The sequence below is a fragment of the Diadema setosum genome, chromosome 18, assembly GCF_964275005.1.
Source record: "Diadema setosum chromosome 18, eeDiaSeto1, whole genome shotgun sequence".
Lineage (NCBI taxonomy): Eukaryota > Metazoa > Echinodermata > Echinoidea > Diadematoida > Diadematidae > Diadema > Diadema setosum.
Window position 1 is genome coordinate 25,866,542 of NC_092702.1, and position 26,816 is coordinate 25,893,357.

At 39.0% G+C, this 26,816-nt stretch overlaps 1 protein-coding gene across 1 annotated transcript; it reads right to left on the reverse strand.

The window, feature by feature from the left end:
• Positions 1-227: 227 nt before the first annotated feature.
• On the reverse strand, positions 228-20,621 carry LOC140241414 (histamine N-methyltransferase-like). The gene is made up of 4 exons (XM_072321144.1): positions 20,599-20,621; positions 19,237-19,487; positions 14,844-15,164; positions 228-586 (listed from the first exon to the last, which is right to left on the reverse strand). The coding sequence occupies exons 1-4, from the start codon at positions 20,619-20,621 to the stop codon at positions 228-230; spliced, it is 954 nt and encodes a 317-aa protein (XP_072177245.1).
• Between the last annotated feature and the right edge of the window lie 6,195 nt (positions 20,622-26,816).

The window sequence follows — 26,816 nt, forward strand, 5'->3', positions numbered from 1 at the left end:
CCTATAGCATACAGCATGGAGATCTAGGACAAGCGATAGTTACTGTGGGCGCAATTTATGGTTGGAAATTCAGAAAAAAAAAAAATGTAACGGCAGTAGCTTCGAAAGCAGTCTTTGATGCGTAAGTGCCAAAAGTCGAACTCTTATTGGTTAGATTTCTTGCTTAATTATGGAACACCGGCTCAGGTTTCCACTTAGTCTCCAAGCCAATGAGAAACCCACTTAATTTACTCACTATTTACGACAACAATGCAGCAGTCAGTACTGTGGGTTATAAAGCGCCCTCTATCGTCACGTTTACTGTGTCCCCGGCAGAATCCTACAATCTCTTTTACCACATGGGCAGGAGCTGTGTCCCGAAAGTGACTCTGGGAACTGAAGAAGTCAAGAATCCTGTTACCAAGGGAGGAATATTCCTGGAAGAGTTCTGTAATGTCGTATGAAATCTTCATTGGAAAGCAGGTGACATCGCAGACCTTGTTTCTGACGCAATCAACTACGTCTTTGGACGTGAAGAACAGTTTGTGGTTATGGTTGCTAAGAAGCCATGGTTTTTCCCGGTACATCATGTGCATCAAGTCGTCTTCTGCAAGGGAAAACAATTGGTAAAGCGGAGATGAGAAGTTCAGTACACGTGCCTGATTTCTTTTGTGGACGTATAAAAAAATAAAGTAAAATAAGAGCCATGCTACCAAGATACTAATGTGCATTCTCTTGACTTGTCCGAAACGCACTAAATTCGACAAGCGCTAGTAGTAGTTTAATGTGTAGACACACAATGTATTGGTATAATTCACATCATAGATGCTGTGCAGTATGACATCACATGCGTGCATGGATATCAACTGTACAATAATATATTATATAAATATATTTATATATGATTATATATATATATATATATATATATATATATATATATATATATATATAAGATTAAAAAAAAAACTTGAACAAAATTCATGCTGTATTCACTAACGGTCTATTTCTACACACAAAATAATTTTCGAGCAATTCGCTCTCTATCTCAAGTGTTGATACTGAAAGAACAATAACAATTAAGCCATAACAATATTGCAAACGGGTTGCAATATTATTCGCCATCTTTAATAATTCCGGCAAAAAGCTAAGCGTGCAGATTTTCAATGGGAGCAATAACAAAAATGTGTGTGCGCGCGTGTGTTTATGTGTGTCTGAGAGAGAGAGAGAAAAAAAAACATGTTTGTTTATAAATAACTGTGTGTTTCTCTCTAAAAAAAGAGAAGAGTTAAAATGTTCACGTTTGAAAGAGTGAATTACAGAAAAGAGTGAGTTTCGAGTGAAATTGGAGTGAAGTTCGAGTGAAATTGGAGTGAGTTGTGAGTAAAAATGTTCATTTTCACTAATTGAAGTGACCTCAGGAATCACTCCAAAATCTTTGAGTGATCCCTGAGGTCACTCCAAAATTAGTGAAAGTGAACATTTTCACTCAAAATTCACTCCAACAAACGCTATTTCCAGCCTTAAGGGGAAATATGGAATAAATGATACTTTTGATAAAAAGCATATTAATTTTCGGAACAGTGCAAAATTGCCATTTTTGAAAAATTATGTCTTAGTATGGACTCAATGAAGCATTGAATTGACAAAAGCGCAAAATGCATCTTACGCCACTAATTTCTGTATGTTAATGAAATAATACAACTTTTCTTTTTCGAAAAAAAACCCCCAGATACATTATGTATAGCTGTACATTCTCCCATAACCCACTTTTTCATAAATATCCAATGTATGCACCCATTTTTTTTTTTTTTTTTTTGCATCGCTGGCAGTCTCCCCTAAATTGGATTGATGCTACGGTCCTAAATTCACACATTCTACATCATCTGTGTTCTACTGTGGACTAGTCCTGAGATCAATGATAAGGCATTATTGTCGAAACCGTAACGGGAATAAAGAATTCCCCTTTGAAAAGAATTCCCATCAAGATACCTCGTTTTGAGACGTGTATTCGCCCTATGGACGCTTTTATATACTAATATATATATATATATATATATATATATATATATATATATATATATATATATATATAGTTATATAGATATTTGTTTGTGTGCGTGTGTTGCATTATGCGTCTTTTTAACAAAAGACCCCAAATACATTGTAGGCCTACTGTATGTTGGAAAAAAAAAGATTTGGCAGCACATGAGAGAAGAATACAGGTGTTTTTTTTTGTTAATATATTAATTTCGTTGTTAACATGGACCTGATATTGAATGAAATTCAGATAAAGAATATCATAAAACAAACAAAAAGTTTGTGTATAATTTCATATGGGTTGCATATCCCGAGGTTGTGGGTTTGGATTTTGTTTCGTTCTCATAAGAGATTAATGTATCTGTGAATGAAATAGTGCTATCGAACATTATAAACACAGACACATATTTTGAAAGTACTGTTGCAAAGATGATATCAGAATAAAGAATGAATACGAAAATACGAAATGTTATGATGTTTGCAAACAATACCTATGATCAATGAAAATGAAAAAAAAACAATAAAAGCATAAACGTGTGTGCTAAATTGACTGCAGTAAATGCGAAATTGGATGCCCAAGAATGAATTCGAATGAACGAGCGCAGCATATACGTGATCACGTGACTATATCACGCTAAATTGAATGAACGATTGCGAAATGGTGCTTGTCTTACGAATTTGAACGGAAAAAGTGCTGATTCGAATGATGTTAAAGGTAATTTGAATGCTCCAAAATGAATTTGAATGAAAAGATTATAAAATTGAAATACCGAACATGCCATCTAGGCTAAATTGTGCTAAAGTGAATGCAGCAATTAGGAATTGGACTGAAAAAAAAGTGCGAAATTGGCCGGGAAAACCAATATTAGCATATCCAATTGCAGGTGCGCCCTCACTTGGCCACCGTCATAATAATAACCGCCGTTATTATTTGTACGTTGAATGTGAAGAAATCAAAGGAAGCACACTCTCTTATAGGCGTGAATCAGTGTCCTCATACTGTATGATAACCCGGTTCGATCACCAGATGTTCTGGCAATAAATATTATTGTGTTTAAAAGGTTACATTACTAACTTTTGGTTATTTTTGTTTGAGTAAAAAAAAAAAAAAAAGGTGAAGAGTCCGTACGTGAGAGTCGGGGCTGACATGTTTGTCGCCGGCGTGACTGCGTGTGTGAATATCTATACACTCCCACCACGGCCTCAACACTAAAGCACCATAATGATAAGCCTTTGTATTTCTACAAGTGTGGCTTTTAGAGGGCAGTTCTGTCACGCTACGGGAAGCGACATTGTTACCAATTTATCTCTTTTTTTTCTAAAATGAAATTGTCCTCTTCATGGGACCCCCCCCCCCAAAAAAAAAAAAAATGTATGAAAAATAATAGAGGACAAGAACGATGTATTGTTGGGTTTTAGATGCCATCGTGCTGTTCTTAATAGGCTTTCCCAATATTTAGATAGACGGTGGACAGGATGTAATTTTTTTTTTCGCCTTTTTCTTTCTCGCTTCACTAGTCAAGTATTCCGTATTAGATATCCTATCCTCCTGCTTATACCCGCCTGCTTTATACAGTTCAATTTGTAATTTTTTTCCTGTAACTATAAAGCATGACATTTCAACGGATGGAAACGTTTTATATCGCAGCGATTCACCTCGATTTGTGGCTTGTATTTGTAAAATTATTCTCCTCAGAACGGTATATTTTCATGAAATAGATAGCTGTTTTCATGGATGCATCTTTTTTTCCCCCCGAATCATTTAAAGGTACCTTATTAGACAATTATATCATGTTCTGTGAATTTGTACTAAATCAGCACCTTTGCAGATGACTACTCCCCTCCCATATCATGTAAAGCAAGTGTGCACTGCAACATTGCCCCTTTTGTGAAATATTTTTTTTTTGGTAAACTTCATTTCACACCTGGGTATCATTCTATAGTTGCTTGATCTAAATGTCAACATCATTTCATTTTATTTTTTTTTTCTAAGCAGGTGTATACCGGTAGGAGGCCTTTATGTTTGGCGGAAAGGGAAACGAGGGTGTTTGGGCATTTTCGAAATTAATGTTGAAACATCTTTTGCACTTTTACTGAATTTTGTTTACTTTTTCACAAACACTCAAACGCGCAAACAAAATTAAAAAAAATAATAGTTCAGAGGGCGAGGGAGGGCAATTGACTGGGTTATCCCCCAAGAAACTCTCCTTTTCCATCATTATCTTCTTTATGCCATTATCTGGACACCCTATGCAATTAATTGATCTATAGGTGGCGCTGTTCATCCTGTCGGTCTCGTGGGCCTTCTTTGCCTAGTGTCGGTCTCGTGAGCTTCTTCTACCGAGTGTTGGTCTCGTGAGATTTGTTTGCCTAATGTCAGTCTCGTGAGCCTTTTAAGCGTAGTGTCGGTCTCGTGGGCTTTGTTTGCATAGTGTCGGTCTCGTGAGCTAATGTGTGTAGTGTCGAACACAATGAGCTGTATAACTTCTGGGCTTATTCTACTTGATGTCGAACTCGTGGGCTGCATACTAGTAACTAGTGGGCTGTAAGACTTGTGAGCTGTATGACTCGTGGGCTGTATGACTTATGAGCTGTATGACTTGTGGGCTGTATGACTCGTGGGTGTCGGTCTCGCGACGTGCACCCCATTGTGATACAGGGCGAAATCTTCCTTCCCCATTGTCACCCTTAACGCTTCCAGTGAAGCTAGAATCCCCCCCCCCGAAATCAATCTACAGCAGTAAACATTGAAGCATTTTAACATGCCATTTCCCGTCACGATGCTTTCAACGTTTGAGTATAGTTTTCTATAAACCTACATCATTTGCCTGCGAATGAAGTACAGTACAAACAATAATACCAAATGCATGGTCGACTGATGAAAACTAATAAATGCTTTTCAGATCTCGACAGCACGAAGAAGAAAATAGAAAATATGTGTTTGTCTGCTCCTTGGGGCGGAAGTCTATGTACTTTCGACTCCCTCTACTCTAGTCATCCATTGTGATAAAGAGCGAGATCTTCCTTCCCCATTGTCACCCTTAAAGGAGACCTCCGGATGATTTTCAGATTTTCACATTTGAACAAGTATAAATTAGTTATACTGAGGACAGAGTTTCAGAATTTGTGGTAATTGGGAAGAAGAATAAGGATATTTTCAAAATTTAGCACAAATTGCAATGAACAAGGATGATGACATAGCAGAGTCACCATAAGAATGCATGAGTTGGGGCTCAAGGAAGCAGAACAAAAGAAGAAGGCATGCATAGATTATACACAGGTGAACTCGCAAGCAAGCAGTATTGTAATGGAATTACACTGCTACATTTCTGAAATATGTGAACCTCTTATGTCATCATCCTTGTTCAGTGTAATTTGTTAAAGGTTTTTGAAAGTATTGTTTCTCTGCTCAAGAACCACAATAAATTCCACAAATCTATACATGGAGTTGTCGATTTATGTACTACATGATGTAAAATTATGAAAATCGTCTGGAATGTCCCTTTAACGCTGCCAGTGAAGCTAGAATTCCCCCCCCCCTTAGAAATCAATCTACAGCAGGAATCATTGAAGCATTCTAACATACTATTTACATTTCCCGTCACGATACTTTCAACGTTTGAGTAGTTTTCTATAAACCTACATTATTTGCATGCGAATGAATTACAAACAACATTTCAACACAATGCGTGTTCGTAAGAAACCATTAGACTCCCACGTATCTCAGTCGGCAGAGTGGTTATACTTGATCAAAAGCACAATTATGCTTGCAATACTCGACAGTACAGAATGATTAACTTGCCCTTTGAAGCAGTTACGCAAATTTGAACTTGTTTGTATGCTGTCCTTCATTCTGAATAATTGGTATTGTGGACATGTTAATTTAATTCTGGTCCAACTTGATCGTCACAATGAAAAAAAAAAATGAATGATGGCAGTCTCATCATACTAATCATCATTAAAATGGAATCTCAAAGTATAGCCTGAGCCATTTTGCTTCTAAAATTTCACGTTTTCCCATGATTTATTGAGAAAAATAGTGATGTCTCATCATATCTTAGGTTCTATCGCGAATTTTTATTTGTTAGGATGTTTTATGATACAGCTGACCCACACATATGCATCAAAAATGTGATAACTCGAACATTTTTAGAATACACTGCTCCCAATGGTAAAAAATAATGTACCTTGCGAACCACGCGAACCAGTTTGATACAACCATTTTCAACATGTTCACTTGCTTTCGTTATGAAAGTCTCAACTCAACTCCCATGAATACCAGGCAATCATCTGCAGGAGCAAGTCAGGTGATTACGGACCTGTTAAAAAAAAAAATCAAGAATTTGTTGGCCTCCTTGAGTCAATTGCTGGGACTGCCAGTGAAAAGAAACTTGAGATTTCATGAAGAATGTTGAAGTTCTGCAAGGGGAAATGTTTGACCTGAAAAAAAAAAAAAAAAAAAAAAAAAACTTGGAGGAGAAGATCAAAGAAGTGAAGAATCTTCAGCAAAACGTCAACAGACTTGAGCAATGCAGCACGAGATTAGAGAACTCCATACACAGCCAAGAACAAAGCACCCGGCGATCATGCATCCGTATCTTTGGCTTGCAAGCGAAAAGAGGAGAGAAGACGGACCTGTTAGCAGCAGACATCATCAAGACAAAGCTTGGAGTGACCTTGGACCTGGCCAAGGACATCGATCGGTCCAATCGGACTGGGAGCCCATGTGAAACTGCCCAGCCTGTTCAATCTGCTCGTTCAACCAATGAGGCTTTACCGTTCCAGTCACGCCCGCGTCCCATCATCGTCGGTTGACTAGCTACCGGCAGAAAAGAGAGATCGCCGAAAATCGCAAAAAGTTGAAAGGAAGCAGAATCGTCCTCATGGAAGATCTGACGCTGAAAAACCAAAAACTTCAGTCACTGACCCCCAATGCCCACAACAAGAAAACAATTTGGTCATCTGATGGCCGTGTGATCGCCCTTTTTGGTACATCTGGGGTAAAGAACATCACAAAACTGATTACATGTGAAAAAGACCTGAAGATACTAAACACAAAATGATTGTCATTTATACACACGTAAAACGTTGTGCATAAATACGAATTTGTGACCCGCAAACAAGTACAGCTGTATAAGTATATGATTGTATTTCAATCCAACTCTCCGTTTATCTTTATTATTTTGTATTGATATACAAGTTTACTTCATTTTATATTCACGTTGGTACCTGCATGTTGTAAAGTCGTATAGTCATTATCATTATGTTCCAGTGTCGATATGTGTGTTTTGTGTTCAGTAGGAGTGTAATGTCGTGTAAGCATAGATTTCTAGGATGTCTCGATGATATTGATTTTAATACTCTTAATGAATTTATCACTACCTGAATCTGAAAGTAATAATGATATATTTCAAACAAATTTTACACCGGAGGAGTTCAATGATTTCATAGAAGATAGATATTTCAACAATGATTTGAGTATATATCTGTCCGTATTCATATTAATGTGAAAGTTTGTGTCATCCGTTTTGATGATTTTTTTTTTTTTTTGCTTTTTCTCTCTTCCTTGTCTATGCATATTAAAATTGTTGGTATTAGTGAGGCATGGCTAAATGATGATTCACCTTTATCACTGTGTAATATTGACAATATGAGTTCGTTGGTAACAGTCGCAAAACTAAACGCGGGGAGGTGTTTAGGTATACACAAAGACATATCTTTTAATCGCCGATGTGATCTTGATACTGACACTGATGTTAGAGTATATAGAAATAACAAATTGCAATACCTCCTCTTTGATACGTGTTGTGTACAGACCACCCAATAAGTCACTTAATGAATTCTGTGAGTCTTTGAATGATATTTTAGATATTGTTAAAAAGGAAAAGAAATGTTTTTATTTGATAGGTGATTTAATATTGATTTGCTTAAAGTAGGGTATGTGCAATATGAAAATGACTTGTTTGAATTCGTTGTCATTGAATTCTTTGTTATCTTTGATTCATTATCCCACACGTATCTCTGACTCATCCGCCTCATTACTTGACAATATTTTTACCACTGATTCTTGTCAGATCCAGTCTGGAATCCAGTGGAATCCACGTCATAGGTATATAATATGACGGTGACATTAGTTTTGATTTTTTTTAATTCATTTGCTGACAAATACAGTTAATTGTTTCCATTGAAACGCAGGAAAATGATAATGAACGGTGTACAAATAATATTCGTCAATTATTTAAAAAAAGTAAAATGTATAAACTGTACGAGACTACGAATGATTATCGTAAAACTCTTTATAATAGCTATAGAAATGAAGTGACCAATTTGATAAAAAGAAATATCATGAGAAAAAGTTAGGTGAGAGTAGTGGGAAGAGTAAAAAGACACGGTCCATGTGATAAATAATGCCTTCGGGAAAAAGTGCAATAAGAAAACAATCATTAAACATATCAAGTGTAACAATAAAACAATAACAAATGAGAAAGAGATTTGTAATTTGTTGAATACATATTTTGTTGATATTGCTTGCGATATTAATTATTCTGATGACGATTCAGATGAATTTAATTACCTTCAATATGTTACAAAATTTGAGTAAACCGCATTTTTAAAACCAATGACTTGTAAAGAAATAATTGCTATTGTAATTAGTTTTAAGAATGATGTCAGAGCTGGATACGATAATAGTGATATGTGAATTGTGCTATCAATTTGATATGTAAACCCTTTTGTGCAATATTTAATCAGTGTATGGAATCCGGTATTTTTCCAGATAAACTTAAGATAGCTAGAGTTGTATCAGTTTTTAGGGTGGTTCCCCTGATTAAATGACAAATCATTGCCCAATATCCTTTTTATCTGTTTTCTCCATTTTTTTGAAAAATGTATTTCCCCTAGGCTTGTTGAATTTCTGACGAAGTGCTATATTATCAAGAAAAATCAGTATGGATTTAGACCGGGACACTCCACATCTTCTGCATTGATTGTTTTTATTCAAACGGTGATCTGTGCAATAGACAGCTGGAAATTTTTACTGAGCTTATTTTTAGACCTGAGCAAAGCATTTGACACGCTTGATCATAATATTCTTTTAGCTAAATTAGGTCAGTATGGTATTCGTGGAGATATTTTAAAAGGTTTTAAGTTATTTGAGTATTCGTTGGCAGTTTGTATCAATTGATAAGAGTGTTTCAGAATATAAAAAAACATATGATGCAGAGTGCCCCAAGGGGCGATCCTGCGGCCTATTTTATTTCTTTTGTATACAGATGATTTACCAAATGTTTTTGATAGTTTACAATGCATTTTATTAGCCGATGAAACAAGGATATTTTTGTGTTGTGATGCTATTGATTCTTTACAAGAGGTTTTTCATAAGGAATTGCAATATGTTACAGGTTGTCTACGAATGAATAAATTAGTAGTTAATATATCAAAAACGAATTTAATGATATTTACAAAGAAAATATGTTGCATTGACACTGTATCTATTAACCTGTGTGGTTCTAAAATCATGCAGGCTTCGTCAGTGAAATTTCTCGGAGTTTTTGTAGACAATAAATTGAATTGGTCAAATCATATTAATTTTGTTTGTACTTACTTATTACAAAATATTGATGTAATGTATAAACTTAAATTCTCTCCTGAAGTCTGTTTCGCTGTCAATTTATAATGCTTATAATTTCACACCATTTGTATTATGGAATAACTGTTTGGGGTAATGCTAATGAATGTCATATTCAAAGACTTTTGGTACTTCAAAAAATAATGTGCAATACGAATTATTCCCATGCCTCTTATCTTACCCAACTCCACCACTTTTTTCATCTCTGAAAATATTGCGGTTGAATGATATGTATAGATATCGAGTGGGAAATATGTATATATGTAAGAATCTTTTATTATGAAAAAGAAAAAAACTCTTAGATTTCTTACTCTGTCAGTCTGTGGAATTCTCTCCCCTGTGCAATACGTAATGCTAACTCTTTGAATATATTTAAATCTGGTTATAAAGACAATTATCCTTAGTAATCACACCCAAGCTCATTTAAGTCAAGAGTATGTCTTATCCCTCATTTTATGAGACATCATGTATTTTGTTATTTGTCATTGTATGTTTTGATTGTTTTGTCTTTGTCTCGCCCTGTTCTTATGTATTACTTGCTCCGAACACATTGATAACAGTTATTTAATGAATATTTTTAGGTCAGCCAAGAATAAAGGACATTTCCTTTCTGGCTGCTGCCTACCATAGCATTTCTTTTTAAACTGTTTAACTGATATGTTTGTAATTGTATTCTATAGTGTCGATGTATATGTTTGTTTTCAATATCTTCTTTGATTTGGTGAAATAAAGAAACCCTAGCTGCCTAACTTCTAACTTCTTTGTAGGATGCAACTGTTGTCTTTGCTGTCAAACTAAGCGTCTGAAGCCAGGAGACTACGAACAGCAGACCGCCTGTATGGCGGTCATCTACCCACGGCGCACTACGTTTCGGGCAAATGGAGCTGCCGTGGCCGCCGGGAACATGGCGTGAACGCAGCTGCAGCTCAATTACGCATAACAAATGGCGCATATTTTATTTGCCTGTGCAGCTCCAAAATTCTGGAATTACCTATACCATTAGACGTCAGAAAAACCCCAACTGTATATGAATAGCAGTCTTTAAATCACGACTCAAAACACAACTTTTCATTAAACTGTTCATTATCAAGTACATCAGAAACTTTTGCAGCGCAGAAGAATGTATAATATCTATAGGTTTTGTGTTTTATAAATTGATATACTATTATTATATATGGAAGAACTCGCTCGGGTGACTCACGCATACCGCTATTCAAAAGATGCACATGCAAGGTTGACCTTGCATGTGCATATAGCACTTCATGCGTTACACGGTGGGCCAAAGGAATATATGACACAGCTGAATTCACGGACACGTTTAAAAAGGAATGTAAACTCTAGAAGGATTGTGAATTTGAACATCGCTTCAGAAAAAAAAAAACAACAGTAAGTGCATACATATTATGTATGCAATATTATTGTACATTGCAAGGAATCTATTCTGAGACGGTCAGGTTCTGTGTGGATGTAATGTTCAAACTTCGTTTACGCATCTACATAATTACTTGATTAATTAATCAATGCATAAACTTAATAACACTTCTAAAACTAGATATATACATGCAGTAATGCACACTGATTCTGTAAGGTCTTCTGAAAGATTCTGAAAGATTTGGGCCACGATGTCAAAGGTAAAACGAAAATGTTTACTTTTAAAATTTCTTTCTCATATTTTGAAAATAAACTTTATCAGCAGAATGGCTTAAAGCCAAAGTATAGTTTTGGAAATTCTTAAAAAAAAACGATAAAAATAATAAAATCCCTAATTGGTTTCAGTGTATAGAATAAGTTCTAACAACCGGGTGAATATGTCATTTTTTGATATACACAAAAATGTAATATCTCGGGGGGACCTCGAGATTTTTCCCGAAGGATTATATACAGAGCTCCCTATAGTGGCCGTTCATTGATTATTCAAACTCTGTCACTTAAAGTCACTTTAAGTGTTTAATTTTATTCTCCGGTTCTGGAGACTTATTTGGAGCGAGGATCATCCAGTTAAAAAAAAAAAATGAAAAAAAAATCACCCTTTCAAAGCAAAACTATACCATTTGAGCTTTAATAATGGACAAAATGAATGCATGGTGGCCCAGAGAGAGAGACTGGTGCTCCTCAACTTATTTGCCTAGGAACCAATGGTTGGTTTTGATACATTATTCGTATACTTTTTTAGAGCAAAGATGTCAAGGAATTTAAATACAGGAAAACTGCCCCATAAAGAAAGGCAAAAAAAAAAAAAAAATGGGTGAAAGGTGGCATTAAACTTCTCTGGGCCCCTATGCTTCATAAAAAATAAAAGTTAGCACCATCCCGTTGGCGTAATTGCATGCTGGGACGAGATACGATCGCCCAGCAAGTGACTACACAACCCAAACCCGAGACAATATGTTTTACCATGGTTGCTAACAGTTATTCATTGATTCAAATGCTCCAACTGGTTCTACCTTTAATGGTACTTTTGAGAACATTGATGAGAAGTGCAAAATGGTTATATTAGTGCTGAGCTTGAAATGCTCTTCCAAAGATGACGTTTTAAATCTAACTGGCCGTGTTATCAGCAGTTGAGCCAAAGATAAAATGTTGATCATTACAGCATATTGAGTGAGCAATGAGCATGGATGGTTGAGTGCTCAAACATTGTTTAGTGAGCATATTGTTTAGTTCAATTTATGTGTTCAAACATACTGTTAGCGTTTACTGTTAAAGTATGGTGAACGAAACATTAGAATCAAGAAAATCATATAAAATAACATGGTAAAGCGGAGGGAAATGTCTCCTAAAACAGATTTTTAATGTGACTTATTAAAAGATATTTGCGCCACTGAGAAATCGCGAGTTAAAACTGACTGATTTGCTTCACCGATATTCGCTCCGGAACAGCCGTCTTTTTCGAGCCCTAAAATATGACGTCACGAAATGAACAAAACCGTTTACGAGTGCAGCGGGACACCGAGGCCGCCATTCATAAAGCACGTATTTCTTGGTGAGGGGATACAATATCTGGCCTGTCTTTAGTCGCCTCTGCTTTCTCGACTGAGACATTGAAACGTCCAATTTTTACCTTATATTGTACGGAAAGACTTTGAGTTTGACACTGAGAGTGAATTGAGTGATGACAGTGACAATAACACTGATAGTGACAGTGGCAAAGTCGGGGTGGCAGAAGAAGCGAGGGAGAGGCGACGGATATGGAAGGCCGCTTCGGACACAACTCGTTTGGGGCATACATGGAAACGGGCATACATGTACGTATACGGGCATACATGTACGTATACAAGTGCCTCTCTATACGTATGCCCCAAACGAACCACGTCCGCAACGGCCCTCCATAGACGGAGCCCACTGTGTGGACGGAGTGCGTAGCACAGCGCACATTTCGTGAGGTCATAATTTTGGTCACCAAAATTTCGCCGTCAGATCGGGTTCAGGTGGTCTAAAAAAGGGTCTCAAAACACCATCTCTCCATCGTTCTGGAGACGTGTCTACCTTCTGAAAGTTAATTATTCATATTCCTAGAGACTTAAGCTTTCCAGAAATGTATAAATCAACTTGTTTATGAATATCGTCCTTTTTTCTCGTTCACTATACTTTAAACATGACAATTTGTGTATACTATGTGAGTTACATTCAATCATTGCCTGCAAACAGAAATAAACCATCGAGCAATGGCAATTAAGGGTCCACAGTGCTTTCTTTACAAAATTGATTTTACAGTTAGTGATTATCTGAAGAATTGTGGGTCATGGGGTCAATTAATGGCAAGGGTTAAAGGTCAAGTGAAATCTTCTATTTGCCAAATACTTGTTCACTTAAACAATTTAGCCCTCCATCCAAATAAAATCTAACTCTAACTCTAAATCTAACATGTCATTTCGATATTTTTGCCAAAAAATGTGAAACTGAAAAATCTCACATCGTCAAGACGTACTGTAGACCTAATGGAAGAACCATGCGATATGGTGGAGGCATACCAGTGGCCATTGCGATATTTCTAGAATTCAGTTGCTTTTGATATTTCTCTCTTGAAAAATTGAAAGCAAGCTTTGTAAGAAATGGTTTTTGAACTAGCATAATTTGCCCTGTTTTGCTTTCATTCTCATTTGATAGAAACATGTCTTTTAAATGGCTATAATTGGAAAAGTAATATTGTATTGTATGTAGGTGGTTGATATTTGTGCTTTGTATACTTTTATTTCTTTTTTGTATACACATGGTCATCATTCGAACAGGACAATCAGTAAAATTCAAGTCCCTGATATATATATACGATGTCAACCAAACTCAAGACAGAGGATGAATGTTTTGTCCATCCGCTGGACTAGCTTTGGCACATTCTATATATAGTCCAGCGTAACGCCTGCTGGACTAGCATTATGGTAGTCGAACGCGCTGGACTAACATTTAGGCCCGTCCAACGTGCTAGACTCGCAAAATGCTAGTCTTAACATCATTTGGACTAGTTTTCTGCGAGTCCAGCCACGCTCAAGACTTGTCCGTCGTAATTTTAAAGCTAGTCCAGCCACACGGACGAATTCTAAAATCTAATCCAGCATGTTATGTCCAGCAGCAAGGACTAGCAAAATGCTAGTTCGTATGGACACCATTTGGACTATTCTTCGTTTTTTTTTCTTGCTAGTCCAGCGAAGCTCAGAATTAGTCCGTCGTAATCTAAAAGCTAGTCCAGCAAGCCCCATTAGCGTAAAGCTAGTCCGGCAAGCATGCCCGCCCAGACGGACTAGTTCGGAAGCTAGTCCAGCATGGTTCTAGTTGTCCAGCAGGACAGACTACTAGTATAGCAAAATGATCCTCCAGATTCCCTGGAGCACACGCAAGTAGGCCCTATCAATAAAAGACACTCACAAGTATTCTCCATAGCTATTACAAAGAAACATGAAGCAATGCAAAATTCCTCTGCGAAAACACAAAAGTCGCATGACAAGTGTACTCCTCACAAAATAAAATCCTCACGAGAAAATTATCCTATCAGGAATTCTCTTGTTGGTGTACTTTAAAAAAAAAGCATCCAAACTATATATATCAGCACAACGCTGTACTGGTTGTCATAATGATCTCTGCTTGAAATTTGATTAAAAAAATGATTAAGATACTATTGTCCCGCAACAGACGTTTTACGTGATGAAATTATGTGGACATCTATCTTTGTATTTCATTTTGATTTTGAGTCTGGAATACTTACCGCACTGGATGTGAACGAGGAGAATTCCGTGAGGTTTCAGCATACCTAATAGCTGCTCCAGGGTCTTTTCTAAGTCATCAACATAATACAAACTATGGACTGACGTTATCAGGTTAAACTTCACGTCGTCGTGCCTCCGTTTGCGGATGAAGTCTTGCTGGGTCCCATGGAAGACTTCGGTCACGACAGACTTGGATAAGTCGAAATTTCGTACTTTGTCCTTGAACGCTTGGAGCATCATGCCGTTTGGCTCGACAACAACTTGCGTGATTCGCTTGTAGTAGCTTTGGAGGCGTTGCAAGATATTCAATTCATGCTCCCCTGTGACAGAAGGGAGAAAAATGAAGAAACTGAAATTACGAAAGCAGCTAGAAATGCCGCTATGGCGACTGGTGTACCTTCGGCATATCCCACTGTTCTCCCAAATAGGTCTGTAGTATATCCTGACCATTTATCATGTGAAACAATAGTGACATAATATTATGAATGACGAAATATTGAAATTATATATTGGAATGTTTGATGACACAAACCCAAATAGGTTGAGTGTTTATACGTCACTTTATAACCAGCTTTCATTTGGAAAGCTGAACTATTTAAGAGAGCAGTTTAGTGTTCGGGAATTCGAACATTTTCGTTTGACCTTTGACCATTTTTGCCTTTCGATCCCATAGCCAAAACTTTCTTCAAACAATTTTTAACAGGTAGTATCCAATTTTCCCCACAATACTTTGAGCTATTTTCAAATATGAAGAAATGTTAGCATTTTCACTTAACCTCTGGCTCCACGACGAAAATATTTCCTTGCGGAATCATTGCAGAGTGATGCATGATAAACCATGATATACCTAGTTTAAGTATCTCATGCAGTAAGTGTATGCATAGATCAGTTTCGACGGCATGGAGAAAATTCAGGATTCATTTCAGAATTACAGTTGAACCTCTCGTATCCGGACAAGTCGGGACCGGGGCTCATCCGGATAAGGGATTTGGGGATGTTGAAATGTCTGGAGGTAAGCAATTTGGAAGGAAATTTGATGTAATGTATGTTAATCATGTTGGAAGTAATATGTATAATTCATGTGTGTTTGGGTAGGAATTGTCAAGGAGTTGGGAATCCCCTTTTCCTCCCGTAATTATTAAAAAAAAAATCACGGCGAGATTGCGTCCGTATAATAGCAACTGTAAGTAGTAAAATTTTACCGTTTCAACCTGACCTTTGAACATGGAAATTTGACCCCATGACCCCAAAATTTCCAATATAATCATTGTCAGCCTGCATTAGGCCTTACATGCATAATATGTACAAAATTTCATATTTAGATTCCACTGAGCCGTTTCCAAGATATGAAGAAAAATATATCACCTGGCCTTTGACACCATGGCTCAACCTTTCTCTAGAGAATCTGGTAATACATACAGTATATAAACAAGTTTCATGAAAATTCTGGCAGGCGGATTTCAAATTTTCCCCAAAAAATCACAAATGACCGCATATCCAAGCAATTTCGCATTATTGTATCATTATTTGTTTTACAAGCTTTCTTTAAGTGTGAAATAATGATTGCTTCTCATACGCAGGCAACTTTAAGCTGAAAAGACGACCACAAGTTTCGTGTGAAGGATGTTTGAATACGCGTGACATTTTGATGTTATCATGATTGCATCCAATACACAAATTTATTTTTATGAAGAGGTGTGTGATAGCATGTGCGAATGCGTGACACCACGTTTGTACATTTTCAAGCCGCTATTGTTGTTTTTTTTTAATGAAATCATGATTGCATTTAAAGACCTAATAAAATGGTTTAGGCATTTTTTTCTCAATGATGTAATAATATTAAATGTTAAATTCTAAGTAATTCTATGGTTGTGCGGGGTTTTTTACTGTTCTGAATTTTGTTCTGTATTTGTTAACATAATGGATGCAATTTCCTCGGTTTTGGAAAACTTGCTATACTTTCACCGCATGCGGCGCACTATCACTTCTAAATTGTGATGACGTCTAAGAACGGAGTCGTTCACGACCAGTCTAGCCGCAGCCAGCGAGCTGGCAAGGCTATGCTAGCGCAGCGCAGCGACAGCCGGCGCGCGGCCGGCGGCTGCACTGGCTAGCGCTGGCGGGGGAGCGAGCTAGCGAGCGCATAGCAGGTGCTGCGCTGCACTATTGTCATTGGCTAAGCCTTTAGACAAAAGAATATTTAATGAACTGTATCGGATTTAATAATGCCAATGATACAGATTACAACTGTGGTACGCTTGGATATCCATTATTTTCGGCAAACTCGTGAAATAGGCCCCACCGCTGCGTGTAGTAATAGTAATACTACGGCGACTCGCCTGTTTCAGCCCCACCGTGTGGCGTTCATCTCGGTAGGTAAGCACGGCGGTGGGGCTGCCTTCCACAGTGAATACTCTTGAATGCGGCGAAAATGACTTTATAATATGGCCCTCGGCTCGACTAATTTAACGGCCAATTTAACCATAAATACAACCCTACCTAACCCTAAACCCTAGGAGGACCTACCCTTGCTTGCTATAAACGCACGGGTACAGTGCACGTGTGACTGCGGTGGGGCCTATTTCACGATAGCCCCACCACCACTGCGTGTCTGTACTAATACTACGGCGACTCGCCTGCTTTATAGGCCTAGACCTACTCGTGAATCCAGCCCCACCGTGGCATTCATCGGTCACGGCGTTTGGGCTTCCTTCCACAGTATGATTTTTTTTTGCATAAAACAAAAACTACTCGACCAAAATTGACGATCATTCTTGGTATCGTTTTTCTTAGAAAATGACGCATCTAAATTACTGATCATATTGCAGAAACTGACTATGGGAAACTGGTTAACGTGTTAGGTTTTTTTTTTTTTCATTTTTTTTTTTAGCCACGACCCATCCTGTAACAACATATCCCCCTAACCGTTAATCGTTAGAGTGTAGCCTCTGTACTACTACCAAAGATTCTGCTATTTACTAGTCTACTAGACCTAGTGCCGTAGTGGTAATAGTACACTACTAGTAGTAGTACTAGTAGACTACTACTACTAGTAGGAACTACTAGTAGACTGCTACTAGATCTACTAGTAGACTACTACTGGTAGTTTAACTTGTAAGCGCCGGCCGACGGGCCAGGCCACGGCCGGGACGCTCCCGCTTGCTTGCTGCGGCCGGAGTAGCCGCTCACTTTGTGAGCGAGCTGGGCCTGTTCTTCTAATCTACTTACTAGACAGTTACAACTTACAATGTCAGTCATGTAGAATACAGTGTATCCTTTCTAACGTTAAACTATATGGGGGCATACCAGACATACCACTCTGTATTTCCCAGGCGATCGTTTCCGTGAGGTCTATAATCTCGGGCTTGGTGCCATGTTCATACGCTCTTGCACTGGCAGCGGGGGAGATGCAGCTGGTTCATATCGGTAAGGTGCAGCCCCACGATAACATTCTGGTTCATCGGCTGCCTCTCCCTCCCCATCTTCCCCTTCAACTTTATGTGCCTCCTCTTCCTCTCCGCTATCGTCAGAGCTGCAGTCTTCATCATCATCATCAATGTCGAAGTTTACCCATATAGGGGAAGACATTATGCTCGAGGTACCAGGTATCTGTGCAAGCTAACTTAGTGATAATGTACGTGGTAATGCGTACAGTATGTCGACAGTCAGTGTGTCGACCGGGAGCGCACATCCCGCGGGGCCCGGGCCTGGCCGGGCTGCGTGGCTAGCTATCGTGTACGCGCGTGTACCAAGCTAGTAATCTGAGTGCTTGTGCTGAGCGGCGTCTGCTAACTGAGCACAACTCCGTGCTTATACGTCATCAATCGGTTCAGGGGTGTTGGTCACGTGACTATCTTTTTCGCAAAAGCTGCAACGGGGTCCTCCAAAAATGTGATATTTGGGGGAGTTTCTAGAAGCGATGAAAACCGGAACGACACTGACAACATATTTACATTGATAATCATGACATATATTTTACATTTCTTTTGCATATTAAAAAATTTTGCAAGCATTTTATTAGGTCTTTAACACACAAATTTATTTTTGTGAAGAGGTGTGTGGAAGGCTAGGCCTGAAGTGGATTCATTGTAATTCATTGATAAAGCTCCCTCTCTCTCTTTTATTCTCACGTTATATCTATTTTTTTAATAGATAATATTCTGTGAACGTATTTATTGCCTCCAATGCAATAAAAGAAAAGGTGGAAGGGTTTCTCGTTATAAAAAAAAAAGATCTAAAAAGGCAGTCTGAACATGGCCGACACACACACTTTACACACACACACACACACACACAAGTATGAGTGTGGGGATCACGATAATGTCAACACATCACGAATCGAATCAGCAATGATATGATTTGCATGAATAGTGTTGTATCTAGTCTACCTACCAACACCGATCCCGATGCCCAGAGCGCGCATATCCGTCTCCGCTGTAAATGTCTCTTGCAGTTTTCCCCACACTACATTGTCGAACGTTTGGGTTACGTGTAGCAAAATCTCCTCCTTGCATGCTATCTTTGCGAATCCATTAAGGTAGGCCTCTTTATAACTCTCTTCGTCATCGGTGAGTGGGGTCAGCGTCTTAACAGCATTATAATTCTCCGCTGCCCCTTGTGTGCCGTGGTTCTTAGAAGCCATCCTACAATCGAAAGAGATATGAAAAACAGGAACAGACATAAAACATTACAGTACATTGCTGAAACTTACATACACATAAGTAATCATCCTGCAGGGGAAGGGTTAAAGCGTTAAGCACAAAATACACATTCTGATTTTGAGTTTGTTTGGTCCGGCGCGCCGGGCACTGTGGTGCACAATGAACCATGTTCTGCTCTTTCAAGTAGGTACTTTTATACAAGACCCCGAGTTGGAATCCAGCCCTGCGATGTCTAAACCTTATTAATGATGTGGTTAACCAACGAAGACCTTCATCGATAAACTATTATCAGTGGCCGTTGAGTCTGCGCTGGAAGCACTGGAAAGGCTGAATTCTTCTTATTATTATTAAGAACAAAATTGACATGCCCTGATGATTGTTACGTTTAGCGATTCCCGCTTAACGGTGATAAACTTTGTGACGACGAAAGAACGGAAGTAAAGCTTTAATGCAATTGGCTGAGTTAGTTTGGGAGTAACTATACACAGCCCAGTCGCTGTACGTGAGCGTACTATACAGCGTCTGGTCGGGCTAGTTTGGGAGTTAGTCAGATGCGACGGGAATCTTGTGTATGTACAGTCATCCGCACCAGAGATCAACAAAGTACATTGACTTTTCGTCTTGTGCAGTGTGAAGGAAAGAGTGCAAAATGGATTGGTTGCCCACTTCAGATTCACAAGGGAAGCAGTCCTGAGATTTTCACTGTAATGACAATTAAGAAGAGTAAAAAAAATACAACCTTTCACCAGTTTATACGCGTGGAAATGAAAAACTGTCTCCGTACGCGATTTTTGAAAAATAATTCCTGCAAGCGATCGTGTAAGAGCCGGCAAAAAGATGGTACGTCATGCACGCCCTACTCACCGAACTAAAACATATATCAACTGACCATGCCCTTTTGAAATTTTATGATTGTGTCTCTAGTGCTCTAGCTGCACGTGAGCATGTTATTGGTGTGTTTATGGATCTTAGTAAGGCATTTGACACACTTGACCATTCGATCCTCCTGTCTAAGCTCTGTCACTATGGTGTAAGGGGTGTGGCTTATCAGTGGTTTTCTAGCTACTGGTCAATGTGAAGACAGTTTACTCACTGCAACTCTGTTAATTCTGACATTCTGTATCTGAAATGTGGTGTTCCACAGGGATCCATTCTAGGCCCACTTTCATTTCTCATCTACAGTGTATATAAATGACATTTGTGATGTTTCAACAATCTTGACCTACACCTTATTTGCTGATGATACCAGTGTTTTCTTATCTCATCGTGATGTTCGAACCCTTGAACTCACTATTAACTCAGAATTACCAAAGCTAACATCATGGTTCAGAAGTAACATACTATCTCTGAATGTGCAGAAGACTAATTTCATTCACTTTAAAGGGAGGAAATGCTCAGGTGCTCAACAAATTAATGTCAATCTAGATGGTACCCGCATTGAAAGGAAAACATGTACAAAGTTCCTTGGCGTATATAATTATTAATGATAAACTTAATTGGAGTGACCATGTGAATCATATCGCTACACCGATATCCCGCAATATTGGTATATTATATAAAGTAAAAAGTTTTGTTTCTGACAAAGTGCTTTTGATGTTATATAACGCTCTTATCTTACCTTATATTTCGTATTGTAATGTTCTGTGGGCAACGTCAAAGAGTTTGACAGATAATATCCTCTTGTTGCAAAAGAAAGCTGTTCGCATATGTACAGGGTCTGGTTTCCTAGAACATGCAGACCCATTGTTCTTGAAATTAAAATGTTTAAAGATAGAAGATACACATTTCCTACAGACTGCTCTCTTCATGTTTCGTTCAAAGCAAGACCTATAACCTGTCTCTTTTTCGACAATGTTTCAACTTAACAGTGCAGTTCACTCGTATCCCACGAGACAAGCATGAGATATACATTTAGTGAACCCTGGTACTGCACTAGCCTATAAATCAGTCAGACATAGCGGTCCTGATGTCTGGAATGCGCTACCTCAGCATGTTCGTGATTTACAAAAAATAGTTACTTTCAAAAGGTCGATCAAACATATTCTATTATCAGCTTCACGCTGAACTCCTGGATACTATTAACTATTAAACTTGCTGTGATCACATATTATTTCCCCTGAAATCGACATTTGAATGGGATTTATGAGAAACTTAATCAATTTAATCAGTATAATTTGCTCATAATGACTTGACACTTTAAACTTTTTCTTGCTCTCTTGTCAATGTCCGACAGGACAAATAGGCACCACACATGCATTTCTTCTTTCCCCCTCATGTTCCCATGCTGTCTTTGTAAATACCCCCCCCCCAACTCCTATCAAGTATCATTTAAACTACTTGCAAGCATAATTGTGTGCACGGGGCTTGCAACGATTTTCAAGCTTTAAGCTTATGTTGCAATTCCTTTGCGTGTTCGTTACCTTGAATAATGTAGCTGTATACTATCCTGTAACTGCTTCTTATCAATGTATACTTATCGTATATATTCTGTCTTGGCTATATGAGATGTACTTGCATACATTTGTATGCATTCCTATTTTTGTGAAATCTTGAATAAATAAATCTTGAATAGATAAATAAAGATAAATCATGTAGGGGTGTACCATAGTGGATAAGACTCCCGATTCCCGAACCGAGGACCCGGGTTCGAATACCGCCCAGTGCTTACATCCTTGGGCAAGATTTTTTACCTACGATATCCTTCTCGACCCAGGTGTAAATGGGTACCTGGCAACGCTAGGGTAATAATAATAGCAGGGCCCTCTGGTAGAGCAGTGGCAACACTGAAGAGGCTACAGGCTGGGTAAATAAGACCTTTTTCTTATTATTGTTATTATTATTATTATTATTATTATTATTATTATCATTATTATTATGTGTGCTATGAATATCTATTTGTTTTTTCCTACTTCGTTTAATATTAACGTGTGTTGCTGTTCAGATTTGGTGGGCGAATTTGGACGAACGGCGGACGAATAAGAAACGAACTCAGAGCGACCAAAACTTTCGATCAGCGGATGCTAAGCGAACACAGAGCGGATTGTCATTCCGTTCGTCATCCGCTCATTTTGGACATGTCCAAAATTAAAATTTGGCTCCGGCGGATCTCTGCGAATCTCTGCGAACAGTTAGCGGATACAGCGAACGTCAAGCGAGTCACGAACGACGAGCAACGGATGTGAGCGTATCTCCAAATTTTCGGATCCGCTGGGCATTCGTTGTCTTGATCCGCTCTAGTGTGACGGTGGCTTTAGGCTGTGTTTTACCATGATGAATATATAGGACCCCATAGTGGCAATATCGGCTCTTGCGTTGTATGAATATTATACAGTAAATCCTCTATTTGGTTCGTTGGCCAAGTAGATTTTTTGAACGATCTTACAACATAATCAGGCTGTCATTCATCAGTATGACAGAAAAAAAAAAACAACTTCAAGCATCATCAAAGTTGAGTTTCGCAGACCAATCTTTCATTTGAGTTTGTTTCTTGGTTTTGTTTCAGCAATTTTTTTTTTTTCATAATATTGACAAGAGCCTGATGGGATGTTCAATATTCAAATAAATCACTGCATCTTTCTTGCTGTTTTTGACAACTAACAGCCTGACTAATGACGACTAAATCTGAAAATTCCATGCTCTTGCGGTACCTGTCATCCACACTGAAGTTTTTGTGATTTTACTGTTGGGGTTTAAATGCTGCCAATTTTATGTGCAATCTTACGATTGACTTATAACTCTATCGTACTGCCGGGAAGATATTGCTCATTACGAATCACATGAAATAAGATTTCACACAGTGATAAGACATAAGTTATTATCATATGATAAAAAGTCATCACTAACAGGAAAGATGATTGTTTTGATGAATAATATATAACATTTATGAGGTCTTCCGGTCTTCAGGCGAAACATTGGAGTCTATGCGATAAGAAGAAAGACTGAGAGATAGAGAGAGAAAAAAACAAAACAAGAGACCCGCGGGTCTACCGCTCACCTGAGTATCGCATGTTCACCTTTCACGCAGTCACTAATCTGAACTATTCACAGCTCTACTAAAATTTGACCAGGCATTCTCAAGTAGAAGATGAAAATGTACAATAAGGGCCCAAATTTTTTAAGATTCCTTAATTTGGGGGGATTAGGGCCCCCTGGAGCCCTCTGGGTGGGGCATGGTGCCCATTTTGATAAATTGAGATCCTGAACCCCTAGGGATGCTACCTGCCAAGTTTGACGAAAATCCATCATGAGATTTTCAGGAAGAAGATGAAAATGTACAATTCAGGCCCCCATTTGGACCTTCCTAACCCCCCCCCCCCACCCCCAAGAGGGGCACCCCTGGATCTGCTATGAACAAACTTGAAACTACAGTCATTAATGTACTCACGCATAGTATTATCTTAGCTCTATAACTTCTGATTCTAGAGAAGATTTTTGAAGATTCCTTCATTTTGGGGGGTTTGGGCCCCCGTGGGGGCCCCCTGGGTGGAGCATGGTGCCCATTTTAACAAATTGAGATCCTATCCCCCTAGGGATGCTACCTGCCAAGTTTGGTGAAAATGGGCCATGTGGTTCTCAAGAAGAAGATGAAAAGGTACAATTTAGGCCCCATTAGGACCCCTCCCCACCCCCTCCCATGGGACTCAAGGGGGCACCCCTGATTCTGCCATGAACAAACTTGAAACTACAGTCATCAATGTACTAACTCATAGTATTAACTTAGCTCTATCACTTCTGGTTCTAGAGAAGAAGATTTTTACAGATTCCTTAATTTTGGGGGGTTTGGGCCCCTGGGGGCCCCTGGGTGGGGCATGGTGCCCATTTTAACAAATTGAGTTCCTAACCCCCTAGGGATGCTACCTGCCAAGTTTGATGAAAATCGGTCTTGGGGTTTTCAAGAAGAAGACGAAAATGTAAAAAGTTTACGCACGACGGACGCCGGACGAAGGGCGATCGCAATAGCTCACTTGAGCCAACATTTCATGCCAATAATGGTGAGCAGGTTGCCATGCCGAGATGGCTTTCATAGAAAATCCATAAGTACAACATTACATTACTGATATAACACGAAGTAGTATTCCACAATACTTTAGCATGTAAATGTGTGCTAATAAGGTAGGTGCGTGCACGCAACGGTCTTGACCGCCGCACGCACGCTTTTCACTTGAGTGTGGCAATTTGCATACAGATGCAAATGAGATCGCCAGAGCGTGCGGCTGGTCGCTCGTCATTGGTCAGTTTCCCGACCGTTGCGAAGGTCTGAATGTCGTGAAAATTGCACTCATGTTTGTCAATATTTTGCTTGTTTATAGACATAAGATATGACCAATCATCACAAAATGTACACAGATGGCAACTTTGATGTATGTAGTCCCACAAAATATAATTCATTTTTAACATAGGCATCGTATTGTTAGTGAAATTCTAAGTTTAAAAATGCGTGTTCATTTCACTCTCTCAGCCCGAGTATACTCGGGATCAGTCCACAGCCTGGAAAACGTCAGTCCGAGTATACTCGGGACTCGTCCTAAACGGGTTAACACATACTAAAAATTAATCACTAAATGTTACCTTTAAACCATGTACTATCCATACTCCTAATTATACCAATACCGATAAACTTTATCTATCACAACCATATTGCATTATGTGTTCTTCTACTCATTCTTCTTTACGCGATATAACTTAATACACCTTGCTACTTTTATTATTCGTATTCCGATTATTTCTGTGACATATATTCAATTCGTCCACAGTAATCTCGCTTTAACCAAGGATTCTAATCTCATAAAGCTTGTGATTACAAGCCAATATTGAAACAAAGTTTATTCCATAAGCTAAGGCCCCCCCCCCCCCCTTAGCCCCACCGTTGGTACGGGACTAAGCAAAAATTTACAAGTGTAAAAAGCCCTATAGAGAAGAGAGAGAGCGAGAAAGGGTGAGATGGAGGGAAGAGATGGATAGGAAAGGGAGAGGAAAGGAGAGAGGGATAGAGAAGAGAGAGAGAGAGAGAGAGAGAGAGACAGGAGAGAGCACAGCTAGATGTTCCCCTTGCTTGTAATATAGGGTTCTTGCCTTGTATCATAAATACACTGTACTCCTCTTTCTGTTCTCTTCGTTCCACTAATAGGGAGTTTTCGATTGGGTGAACGAGAAGGACGTGCCGCCGAGCGCAACCGTACGTCAAGGCGTCACGTCTGTACGTTGACCCGCTGCTAAAACACATTTCGATTTCGGGCGCCGGCGTCACGTCTCGTGGCATGTGCAGGAGGCAACCTGTGCCTTGCGTGTATGCGGAATTTGTGACTCGTTTCTGTACTTGTAATATTTATTTTGTCTTTGACTAGATGCGTATCCTGGGAGGAATTATGTTGATTTTAAAACATGATGCAGGGTAAGACTACTAGGCAAATGCACTGACTGCACTAGCTAGGCCAAAAGCACCAAGATTTGTTTGCGTACAGCATTACGTGTAAATGCACGTGTGGGACTACGGTAGGCAGTTGCAAAGTGCGAAACAGTGAAAACGGGCAAATAAAGTAGGTACCAGAGGTTGTAGTTTGTATGTCAGCGCTGCTGCTGTGACGTATCAAGATCATAAGCTGTCATGTAATTAGAATATAAATATTCTCTCGAAAGAAAAAGGAAAACAGGTGAACTGAGCACGGATTTCCCGAGAGTCATCGTGCTCTTTCGCACGATCCCCGAGAGGAGTGTGACGTCATAGCAAGGTGGGTTGAGCGCGGCGCAACCGATTTGGGTGGACGGTGATAACCGGGGCTAACGCGTTCGAAATTTGTGCGCTGAGCCGAGGGTCGACACTCGCGCATGCGCAGTACGTAAAAACTACGTCATAACAGGGTGACGCCTGGCTCAACGTGCAAATCGAAAAGTCCCTAATATTCTGACTTCCTCGGCCAGTTGGTGGCTTACAGCTAACCTAATATTTACAAAATAACTTTCCAGTGGGCAAGGCACTCTTTCCTTAGTTTGCAGGCACAAACCCTTGTTGGTTGTATTAGGAGTCTGCATGTGCCAAGACTAATACACGCACCACTGCACAACACAGGGCCTATGGGACAATGCCGAAGTGGTGCATATAGTAGTCTTGGCGCAGACTCCTTTACGACCAACAAGGGTTTGTGCCTGCAAACTACTCTTTCCTCGCCTAAAACCCACAAGCTCGACAGCATCTCTTCTTGCAGGCATAAATGCAAGTGTGATTACATAACCATTGTGGGGTGGAGCCCTCTGTTTGCCTGTATTTCAACCCCAAAGAAACCAGTGTCAAGGCAGGAAGTGCAGCTTTTGGAG